The 12,188-nt window shown below is 35.5% G+C and overlaps 1 protein-coding gene across 2 annotated transcripts in view; it reads right to left on the minus strand.

The window, feature by feature from the left end:
• Nucleotides 1–262: 262 nt before the first annotated feature.
• Nucleotides 263–12,188, minus strand: part of DYNC2H1 (dynein cytoplasmic 2 heavy chain 1) — a 169,427-nt gene continuing 157,501 nt past the window's right edge. The window contains exons 88-90 of one of the 2 annotated variants that reach the window (XM_035327873.1): nt 9,438–9,554; nt 920–1,043; nt 263–409 (exon numbers count right to left, since the gene is read on the minus strand). In XM_035327873.1, the coding sequence (XP_035183764.1) occupies nt 1,023–1,043; nt 9,438–9,554 (138 nt within the window). In that variant the 3' untranslated portion in view covers nt 263–409; nt 920–1,022. Of the gene's footprint in view, nt 410–919; nt 1,044–4,606; nt 4,979–5,018; nt 5,297–9,437; nt 9,555–12,188 lie in introns of those variants that run through there. The other variant, XM_035327865.1, reaches the window with a different exon arrangement.

Below are 12,188 nucleotides of genomic sequence, written 5' to 3' on the forward strand. Positions count from 1 at the left end.
AATTTTCACACATTTCATTTTGTGTCCATTGCCTCTTTTTCTTTCCCTGGGCACCAATGAGAAAAGCTTAGTTCCACCTGTCCCTCATCAGAAGCTGCTCGAGCCTTCTTTTCTCCAGCCTGGACAGTCCCAGCTCCTGAAGCCTCTCCTCATATGTCTAGTTCCTCATGACCTTTATAGCCCTTCTCTGGACTCACTTCAGTGTGTGTCCATGTCTTGCACTGGGGGGCTCAGCACTGGACCCAGCACTCCAGGTGTGTCTCACCAGGGCTGAGCAGAGGAGAAGGATCACCTCCCTTGACCTGCTGGCAATGGTCTCCCTCATGCAGCTAAGGAGGCTGTTGGTCTGCCATGCTGCAAGGGCAAATGTCTCCTCACTGTTCCTTCTTCCCATGTGGATGCTGAAGACCTGCAGAAGTAGCTGCAAACAGGCCAGAGTGGACAGTCAGTCCCTTATTCATGCCCACAGCCAAGGTGTCTTTCAGTACTGTTCAGTACTGAGAAATTCACTTAGTGAACCACTTCTTTTTTATTTCTACAAAGAACTACATCACAACTAGCTATAAGCATTTTCTAAGACACAGCTGCTTATTCAGCGGTGCTGATAAGAAAATTTCCTTTGGAACAGACTGTTGATGCAATGTTATGTATCCTATAAATTGTCTTTACCTTCCAAACCCCAACTTTTTTTGACTCTGTCTCTTATGAGGGTCTATGCCACAGTACCATCTAGTGGCAGGCGTTGATATGACCTTACCCATAAAAAAAAAAAAAAAAAAAAAAAAAAAAAAAAAAAAAAAAAAAAAAAGCCCTTAACTATTGACATTTCTTGGCAATCTCAGTAGAGAGATAATAGGAAACATCTTCTGCCTGGAAATAGTACCATGTGGGATAGAGTGAAAAGAAGAAAAGAAATCACCTTGTCAGTGAGTGAGATGAGTTAGAGAGCCATGACGATCAAATTACCTATCCAGTAGACTTCATAAGCACGATTACTAATTACTTTTTCTCAAGATGACCTGTTAAGATTCTTCTTTGCTGATCTGAAAAAGATTCCCAAGAATAAATGAATCTAACACTAGGCAAAGATATGAGGAACATCTCTGAGATTTCTTGTCACAGGACATCTTGGGGGGCTTGCTTTCTCATAAGATGCAAAGCCAGTAATACTTCTGACATACTCATATTCATAAACCGCTCTGTTAGAGAACTCATATATCTGATACTCCTCTTAGGCATCTGGCTATCGCTGGTTAGGTAACTTTACAGGATCATCAAATTAGAATGAATGCTAGACGGTCTGTTTACACTGTGCTCAAATTATATGTGCTTTCAGTTAACTTATGTATTGAATGAGAACACAGATGGTTTTGATAACCAAAAGTATAATAGCAATGTAATGTAACACAACTTGAGTACAAATTTCTTCTATTGACTAGCCTCTTAAAATAACATCTTCATACCTAGAGTGCTATTCTAGGATCAGACTGCAAAGCTTTCATGAAATTCTGCAGCAATTCCTTATGTGTTATTAAGTGTTCCAATTAAATAATTTTAAAATAAAACAAAACAACTAATTGGTATTTAAATCTGTAACCTAAGAACTATTCCTCAGGCAAACTGCCATCCATGCTAACAATAACTACTGTAAGGCATTATTTGAGGAGTCTCCCTCCTTGGAGATCTTCAAAATCTGCCAGGACATGGTCCTGGGCAGCCTGCTCTGGGTGTCCCTGCTTGAGTAGCGGTGGTACCAGATGGACCCCGAGGTCCCTTCCAGCTTCACCCATTCTGTGACTCAGTGATTGTCATGAAGCTGTTCAAATAAGTAACACAGATTTTATTCCTCCATTTTCTAAAACAAGTTAGTGAAAAGGTTTTCTGTATCAAACCCACTGAAAGTGAAAAATAAAAAGTTCTGTTGCTTTTTAAGCATCTTACATAAAGGTCATGAGAAGTAGAAACAAAAAATCCAGACTTCCAAGAGAGGCATTCCGTGAAGTACATCAATTGAGTTCTGCTATAAGCAATTTCCGTGGCTAAAATGAAACGAGGACACAGGAAGCAGCGCTGAGCTATGAGGCCTCACACACAGTAATCCATGAGCTGAGGTGAAGGAGGATAAAACTGGCTGAGTTTCCAAGAAAGTTATTTACACATGACGAAGTCAAGCACAGTCATGATGTTGTACCCCTCAGAGGAGAATGTAGTTTAAGGACTCATAGAGGGTAAGCTTATTTTGTCAGCTGTGACTCAGACTTTGTCTTCAGACTCTTCCACACCTAGTTTCTCATTTACAGCTTTTGTTTTCAAAGGATTAAAAAAATGTAAAAAATTAAATGGATTTAAATATAAATGTAAAACTTCACATAAGGATTTCTAGACCTAATTAAGCCTGCATATTTTTAGTATGGTAACCAGTATTATGTATATTTTATGTAAACCCACTTTTGTTGCTGAAAGATGCTACATCAGTTTAAGAGGTCTTATTCAGAAGTGATCCTTTTGAGCATAGTTCATTTTTTCCCTCCAGCTCTAACAATTATATAGCTGTTTTGGGAGAAATTGCTGCTCTTCTGAACACTGTTCTCTGAAAGCTGAAATAAAGAAATAGGAGGGAATGGCTACTTTGCATGATTGGTTCTATTTGTACTTGGCATAACTTGCATAACTTCCCTTCCACAGCAGTTTTTAGATTTCATTGGAAATCTAAAAATATTCTGGACAAAACCTTAAATCAACCTTAGCACTACAGCAATTTGAGGTATTCTATCATAACCACAGGTCACTCACTGGATAAAGTTATGCATGCATGCCATTAACCAGGCAACCCATTCAATTACTTTTATGCTTCTGAAACCTTTTGACTGGGAATTCAGTAGCCAATGTTAAGACTTACAGGCTGTGAAAAGATGACAAAAAGTAAGTATTTTTCATCTTTTGTAGACTACAGAGTATTTGAGAACAACTAAAATGTTCTTGTTTCTGAGGAGTAGTTTATCTCAAATAACAACAACAAAAAAGACTGCAGTTTGACTCTTCAACAAATGTGTCTTCTGTTTGGGAACATAGCGTGCCCTGTGACAGTAGACTTGTTGTTAACTTGCTAAGTGCACCAGACAGCTTGTATTCTGACAGATGACAGCACCAATACTTGACAAACACTTGACTGCTATGAAGTGTAAAAGGAGGAATCTGTTTCCTTTTAAATAAAAGAGAAATAAATTTATAATATATATGTGTATTTTTAAAGCGATATTACCGCAGAATCTTCATTATTTTCAAATATTTTGTATTTACTCGATGAAGGCTTCTTCACTTTGCATTTTGTAACTTTGATTTCTAATGGTAACAATCTGCATTTCCTTAAGATATGCCTCTATTTCAAGTCTCCAAAAGAGGGTGTTTGCAGAGCAGTAATTTGTGTTTTCTGAGATCTCTCTATTTTAGGCTTACAAGTTCCTTTACCCTTGAAACTGAAACGCAGTGGGCTAGTGGGAACACTAGCGAGATCATTAAGACTTTTCTGATGTTTTTATTTCTTATGTTTCCTGACTCATATTTCTGACTGGCCTGTGTTTTTGATACAGGTGCACTTTGGCGCTCATAAATATTCCACAGTTCTGTCTTTTACTACCAAAAATATCATCCCTCTCACTTAGTAGCTGTAGCTACCTAAAGTATCTTTCATTTAGATTACAAAATTGTGTAGAAAGAAAGCACATCATACAATGTTTACAGAAAATAAATATCAAAGAACACTTGATAAATAATCTCTTTTTCCTCCGTAGGTCACCTGGGAGACTTTCAAAACATCAGGATTATGTCTAGAGTCCTGGGAATGAAATCAGTGAATCAGTCAAAATACATATAAAACCTACTGCTTAATACACTGTAACCGCATGATATGGAAAACACACAGGACTATTTTTTTTTTTTTTTTGTGATGATAATATCATTAAAATTTACTATATTTCAAGCTGCCAGACTATCTTGAAATTTAATTAACTCAGCTTTTTGTCCTGTGCTAAAAAATGACACATCAAAAAATGAAATTAGAAAGCATCTAAGAAGAGACAGACTCCCTCAAACCACTAGTGAAAAATAGCATGCGAGTGAAATACAGTTTTAATTTAAATGCTACATAAAAACAAAATACAAAATCAGATGTGTCAGAACCAAGACATATATTTCATTTTCCAAGGAAAATAAAAAAGTGTTTTCATGTTACTGCCTTCCAAAAATGTCTTCATGAGATCATTTTGTAGCTGCAGCTAAAAATTAGACACCTTCGATTCTTATGTTGAGACTTTGCTATTCTTCAGGGGTCTTTCACATCACAAACCAAGAGCATGATTATATCCCTCTGTTAATCACCTAACAACTGAGTGAAAACCTCTTTTGATCATTGAAGGAATTGTTTGTCTAGTTTGTGCATTTACGTGCACATCCGTACTGGAACTTAGTACAGTTTCATAAAACGCTTTTTTCAGTAACTTCTAGATAACACCCATGATGATAGTCTAACTGAGTCTGTAACTTCACATAAGGTTTATGAAGCTTCTATTATTTACTACCAACACAAAGAAATAGAAGTAAAACATCGTTAAATCAGAATGAAACGTTTATTCTCGTTTTTATATTCAACTAAAACGTTCAATTTCAATTAGAACAGTTAAGTTTTATCATATGCTTTTATTAAATGAGGTTTAAGAATTATTACAGATAGGTAAGAATAATAACAGCTCAAAAAAAGTATCATGAAAAAAATGATTACAAATACACTGGCTTTGCATTTATATACAATATTTATGGGACTGCACTGGGCAAAACAGTGCAGATTACAACAAATCAGAGAAAGAAATACATTACATTACAGTCGAAAGAAATAACCCAAATTAACAGTTTGCTTAGTAGTGCTGTTTTAACATTTACAATATCTCAAAAAGATACAATGATGTTCCATTCAAGTCGAGTTAGTTTTAGATAGTGTTTAAAAAAAAAAAAAAAAAAAAAGTTTATAAACCATTGCTTTAAACATCTATAATCAATGTAACTGAAGGATTTTTTTAAACACAAACAACTGAAATGTTTAAACGATTCTTAACTTCAAGAGTTAATTTAATGTGGTCTCAGATTACTGATTTTTTAAGAATAAAGCAGCTCCACATTGAATCCACTGGTCTTGGTTTCCTCCACAAGGTACATCAATGTTTGTCACCACACGGTCTCTTTCCATGCTAGTGTAGACTGGTAAGGTTATACATTCCTCGGGAGAATATGGACCATATGCATCCTGTCAATAAACCAGTACTTAGTTACCACATGGAGAACAAAATAAAAGAAAAGAGTAATTTTCAGTGATGTGGTATCCAAAGCTGGATCCTAAGATAAAGTCTAGACACAGCAGCCTTTGATACCAGCCCTTGGTCCAGGGTACAAAGGAGAAGGATTATTAACAAAGCGGAGACTTCAGAAAATTCACTAGACTACTCCATAACTAAGCCTCTTAAGTTTTTTCTCCATTTCATCAAACTGAAGACAGAAGAATGTATGTAATAGGAGCAATCTTTTAAACTGCATATCAAAATCTTCATTCAGTCAAAAAAAAAAATAATAATAATTTACATGTCATTAACTTCTGCAAACCAGGGACAAGGAAACAGTTTCCAGAGGGCAGAAGCCCCTTGGGAGCACCAGTGCTGTACTGCCAGCTGGTGTCCTGGGGCACCAGTGGTTTTGGCAAGCCCTGCTGCTCCTCCTGCAATGCAGCCCCAGGTGTGATCTGCACCTCACCTACCTCAAGTGGGATACTTCAGGAGATGCACCAAAAAAAAAAATCTTAACCTAGTTTTTACAAGCTACTTTCCATGTTTAACAATGATTTTTAAAACCAATTAATTCAAATAAAAATAAATTGTTCTCTGATACAGAGAGAGCTACTATACCTTACATCAGAGCCTCAGAGGGAACCTAAAAGTATTAACCATGATTTAGTCAGATAAGAACTTTAAATAAAAATAAAAAGATCAAATTCCCCATTCCTTTCCATATACTTTTTGCTCTTCAAGACACAGATGCATGCGTAAACATTTCTTTTTTTAAAAAATTCCTTTCATACCAACACTGATCACAGTTGCAGCTGGGGTTCTTCGGCTCTTCTGGGGAACAGGTTGTTCCCATTAAGTGACTAAAAATGAAATTTTCAAGTTAAATTTAAGCATTCAGATTTGAACATTTTGGCTGAGTTCATTTATAATTTCGTATTCTCCTGTGCATGTATTTTACTACTGCACAGTACTAACAGTACTGCTGCTACGGAGGCTACAACTATGCTGTACCCTGATGCTGCACTCTTGAGAACAATTACAGTTCCTCTCCACTTTGTGCACCTTGGACATAATTTCCTCCTTGGGCTTTACATAGGTCATTGTACATTTGCATGATTATAGAATTGAGTTCAAAGACCGACTATACTTCTTATAGAATGTAACTCAGGTTTCAACCCATCATGCACTTATTTTGTATAGGTAATTCAGGGTTTCATTCAATTCATATATATTAAGCATGTTTTCCTCAACACTCAAGACTTCCATTCTTGTCAACAGGAAATTGTCAAAATGTTTTCAAGAATCAAGCAATAAAGCAGCACGTGTCAGAAAGGAATTTGAAATAAAAATGAGTTGCTTTTTTAATGCAAATTACATCAAATGTGAGTTAGTTAAGCTCCATTATTAGAAAATAACTAGAAACAGAAAAAGGAGACATGCAAACAATAACGGTTTCAAGCACTTTGCCCTGCATGTTAAGCGTTAAGCCATTTCTGAAGAGTTTTGTTGTTCCTTTTGAAAATCAAGTTCCCTTGTCTTTTGAACACTAGTGTTTAAAACCTTACCACATTTATCCCTTGGTTAACACTACAGAGGAAGAGACAATACTGGCAAATTTGAGAGGAAAATGTCAGCCAGAGAATGGTCTTTAAGTACAGCCAAAGCTTGGAAGCCCAAAGTTGGCAAGTTTGCCTTCCAAGACTTTTTACACCCTTTTTGTGTTGAAATAGCTGTTCACACGCTTTTCTCAATTCCACTGACGTTTTACAGAATCCCATTATTTGAGGGTTAAAGCCATTCTGTGAAAGGCTTTATGAACCACAAATCCATATGTCCTTTCCTTACATGCACTCCAAAAATGTTCTTTGTCTAGACTGCCTCACACATAGTTTTATCCCATTTAGCCCATTACAGCTTGGGATCTATCCATGAATTAAAACGAGAAAAGGCCTTCACAATTTAATAAATACTATGTTATTGATTAAAATACTCCATTTTTAACATTTCAGCATTTTGAGCCTTTTTATGGGGAAGTATCTCAGAGAAATTCTGCAGACCGCTATTTTTATTTTTTTTCAGACAGTTCACTTTATGTTAGTTTGATGGAAAATGACCTGAAAGCATTGCTTTACAAATACATAGATTTTTGCTCACCAGATTTAATAAGAGATATTTATGGGGAAAAAAAATCATGAGATAGTATGTTCTACTTCATACACTCTACTCCTATGGAGAGGATAATGAGATCAGGGGAAGTGCAGAATGATGTCCCAGTTCTACCCTTCTGTTTGAAAGCATGATGTTTGATCATGGTCAATTCCTACAGCGAATCCTATAGCAAAACAACTAAAGGGCAGAGAGAATCAGAAATACTTTCCTTAGAGATGCATTACATTTAAAATCCGGGCAGTTGACAAGTATTGGCTAGTGTTGTAAAAAAAAACAAAACAAACAAACAAAACAAAAACGAACGAACAAACAAACAAACAAACAACAAAAAAAAACACACTTTTTTTCCAACACAAAAACTTCAGCTGCTATTCTTTTCAAGTATGAAGTACATTGGAAGCAGCTTCATTCTCTGATTACTGATCTCACTTGTATGTCTTTACAGGCAGATCTCTGCTGATGTCACATAATACCTTTGAAGTCTAAAGAATATTGACTTGTATTCAGAAAAACACTTTAGCCATCTGTTCTATCTCTAACAGAAGCTAAACACTTTTCAAAAAAAAAAAAAAAGATAGGGTTACTTATAATCCTCATCTTCAGTGAGCGTAAGATAAACATTTGCTGTTACCACTTAAAACAAAGTATATTGCCATCTTCTCCCTCCCATCACTGAGTCTGGTGGCTGGTTTTTGTGTGCGTGTGTTTTTGTTTCTGTTTTTTTTAAACATCCAGTATCTTCTTTGCCATCAAAGCTGGAAGCAGTAATGCAGACATTGGCTACTATCTACTTGTGTGTTCTCAGTCTAAATCTTGACTGTTATACTTCTAATGTTGTGCTATAATGGAATGCCATGTTTACAGTGCTGGAAATAACAGTGAGAACAAAAAAAATAATGTTGAGATACAGCAGTGTGATAGCAATGGAGCTCCCTGCATATCTATCACAAGATACTATAAATCTCATCATCACCATATTTTTTTTACAATTACTAAGCTAATCCTAACTGAAAAGTCAACTATTGGAGTCCATTGACCTTTTTTGTTTAACACTCTCCTAACCAAACCTTCTCATCTAATGAGATCCATACTTTATGATGGAATGAGCTTCCTGAGATGCCCGTCTTTTTCTGAGACAAAACAAGGGCCTAAGGTAACAAAACCGTATGGGCAAGTAACTTTTAGATAGCTGTGAGGGTGGGGGAGCCCTGGCACTGGCTGCCCAGAGAGGCTGTGGGGTTTGGAGATTCTTGGAGATCTCCAAAAGCCACCTGGACGTGGTCCTGGGCAGCCTGCTCTGGGTGACCCTTTTTGAGCAAGGGTGGGACCAGATGCCTCCAGAGGTCCCTTCCTACCTCAACCATTCTGTTATTCTGTAAACATAGGTGAGACGAATTCTACAACAAGTTTTCTTTTAAGAATGTAAGTATATGAATTTGCAATGCTATATATCCTTGAAGAGGTTTTACATAACTTTTTCCTCTATGTATTGAAGACTGCTATTATAATTAGAGTAGAAGCAGTAACAGTTTTTACTGTTTGGATTGCTTAATTTTCATCTTACATAGTCCTGCAAGTGTTTGCATTTTTTAAATCAGTGTAAACAGGGGAAAGGCTTTCTTTGGTTACAGATCACATTATGTTCTCTGACTCTTTATTGTTATTACATTTTTAGTACAATGTTTAAAATGTAAAGAAAATACACTCTACCAATAAATACTCTCCCAAACTCACGTATACATATAGTAGTAGATACAGTTTTCAAAATTGTAAAAAATTTTAAAAAGACAAGGAAAAAGTATGACTGAAATAAAGTCTTTGTTCTAATCTGCACAAAATGAGGGAAAAAAACAGGTCAGCAATGTCATACAAAAAGCTACTACACAAAGAAAGCAAATTATGGGTCTTGAAAGTTTAGGGCTTTTAATAATTTAGTACCTGTGGAATCCAGGCCATGTAACAAGGGAGAACAGATGACACACTGGGAGAGTCATGCAGATTTTCTGAAAGTCGATTTCCATCAAAACTGCAGCCTTCCATTTGTAAGCCACTGATCTGCCATGGAAATATGAAATATTGAAACATATATAAAAGACTTGAAACATTAGTAATGATTACACCGTGCTTCAATAAACAACAATCCTTTTTATTGTGACCAAATTTTTAAATAACAGGAAGCCAATTATTGGAATGTCATGTGTGAGAATAGGAAACATGATTTAAAGGCTCAATCTGCATCATGCTTCAGCGTGAACTTCCTCTGATTTGGATTCACATTCTTTGAAATGCTAGAGAAAAATACCTGTAAATGTCATCACTTATGAAACTGCAGTTGCCTGGCATTAGATTAATGGAAATACGATAGCAACAGCCAAGTCCACAATTATTACCATGTTAAGAATAAGAAAAGAACAATCACTGAAATAAGCACAACTTCCTGCTTGGAAGTCTGAGCATAGCTTTCAAAGAATGCAATGAACTATTACACGGTTTTGCAGAGGGAAATAAATAATATTGAAATAATATGAGAGAAAATGTTATCTAATACAATTCAAGAGTTCTTAGTTAAAGTATTAATTGGGAAAAAAAAAGAAGAAATAATTAAGAACCACATATTTATATAAGTAACTGTGCAATGCTTTAAATGTAACATGTTTTAAAGTACTTACTTTTAATAAATGAGTACTTTCAGACTCTGAACTAATTCTCCTTTTTTTTTTTTAACTGAAGTATTGAATAAATTAATGACAATGATATCTATTTTGGATTTCTTAAAAAAATAATAATAATAATTATCTGTTCATCATTTTATTTTGGTAGTACAAATAATAAGTTTACCAGTATAAATAATAGTAATAGTCAGTTTGGCCTGCTAAAGTGATAACTTCAATTTTAGTAATAATAAAATTTAACTCAGAAACAACTTTCATGCACCTTTTCAAAAGGCTAAATCTAAAACTGGAGCAGACGTCTAATGGAACCTACAATCTGAAAATTGCCTGTCTGTTGTAATATCATAATAAAGTCCTGTATTAAATAAATAAATAAAAAAATGAAGTGGGTTTTCACCAAATACAAGGATCATGAAGTGGTGCTGGAACTAGGACATATGGTGCTGTTGGAAACTGGATAAGTCACTGTATAACCAAAACAACAGCCAAGAAATGGAGAAAACTATCTTTTCCTAATCCATTTTCCCCTGATAGAAATTTTTAGAAATGTACATGGCACAGATGTGTGATGTTACAATGAAAGCCAGTAGTATAGAAGATGCAATGGAAATACTTTTTTTTAGGTAACTACAGTATTCTAAAATTATTTATTAGACAAAAAGTTGCAGTAAAACAGTGATACAGTGAGGGTTAACTGTCAAGCTTCAAAGGCAATGTATTCCTCCCAAGTGATGGGTATTGTTTCTTGGTTTTATTTTACGTTATTACTCTACTAAGTGTACAGTAGCTAAGCATACATTCTGCATTTTTAATAAATAATTATTCTCTTGATTGTAGATAAACTAATGCAGTATTTACTTCAGAAACTTGCTTCTTTAAGCTTGTGTTCTGACTCTGGGCCGAGGGCTCTTCCTTACAATGTACAGGGTATATATATATATACATTTCTATCATTTGCAATTGCATTTAAAAAAACAATAGGAAAAAAAGCTTTGTTTGGTCCTTGAACGAGATAGTGACTGCAGTAACATCCTTTGAAGTAACCTGTGCTACATACAGTATAAGACTCACAGTAAAGCCTTCAAAACTGTGGCAAACCTGACTCATAAGAATCGCAAGAGGTAAGCCCACAGCAGTATGACTTTTTCTCTATCTTCATTAACTTCTACGATTGTTATAGCAAGGCCTCACTGAAATGAATTCAGTTTTTCAGACATTCTCTTTGGAACTGCAAAAACATTTTTTCCTTCCTTCAACCTGTTGTCAAAAGCTTAAGATCTTTTCTTTGTTGTTAAAGTGTGACTCTCCACTCCCTTCTCCTGCCAAGTTTCTTGTGACCTTTCCTTTGAATCTTCCATAAGATTTTCAGGTCTGTCACTTTTAAGGTACAGTGTTAACATTTGGTATTTTGTACCATTTCCTTTCAAACTCAAAACCTCTCCACAGAGAGAGGCAGGAAAAGGCTGCCTTTATCTAGTAAGAAAAAGCAGTTTGGGTGTCAATAGTCTTTAATGATAGCCAATGTACATTTCAGTACCTCTTCAGTGTTGCAAGGACAAAGAACATGAAGAAAAACATTATAAAGGCACAAAAGGAACAATACTGTACTACTGATTATACTGAGATTTGGCACAGACTTCTTCGTACTGCTCCCTGTTGTTAACCTTGATACCTAAGGCCTCACTTTATCATATGCATGAGTCCTAGACTACACTTTATCTCACTACGCTTCTGATTGACTGCTTTCAAAGAGCTTATTTATCCCTATCATAAAAGTATTAGAAAGATTCATCTCTCATTTTTTTTCTTTCTGCCCTTCATGCTTTCTGCAGGAAGTTTGGTTATGGAGTTTAGTTTGATAAATATGTGTGTTTGGCAATGTTATTGAGGGAAGAATGGTCTGATGAAGAGGTTTTACAATTTATTTTTAGTGTGTTCAAAAGTTTGGCCATCCTGAACATCTCTAAAAGACATTTCTATAGAATTGGGTCACCTATTGAAAAATCTCTTTCTATAG

The sequence above is a fragment of the Oxyura jamaicensis genome, chromosome 1 (genome assembly GCF_011077185.1).
Source record: "Oxyura jamaicensis isolate SHBP4307 breed ruddy duck chromosome 1, BPBGC_Ojam_1.0, whole genome shotgun sequence".
Taxonomy (NCBI): domain Eukaryota; kingdom Metazoa; phylum Chordata; class Aves; order Anseriformes; family Anatidae; genus Oxyura; species Oxyura jamaicensis.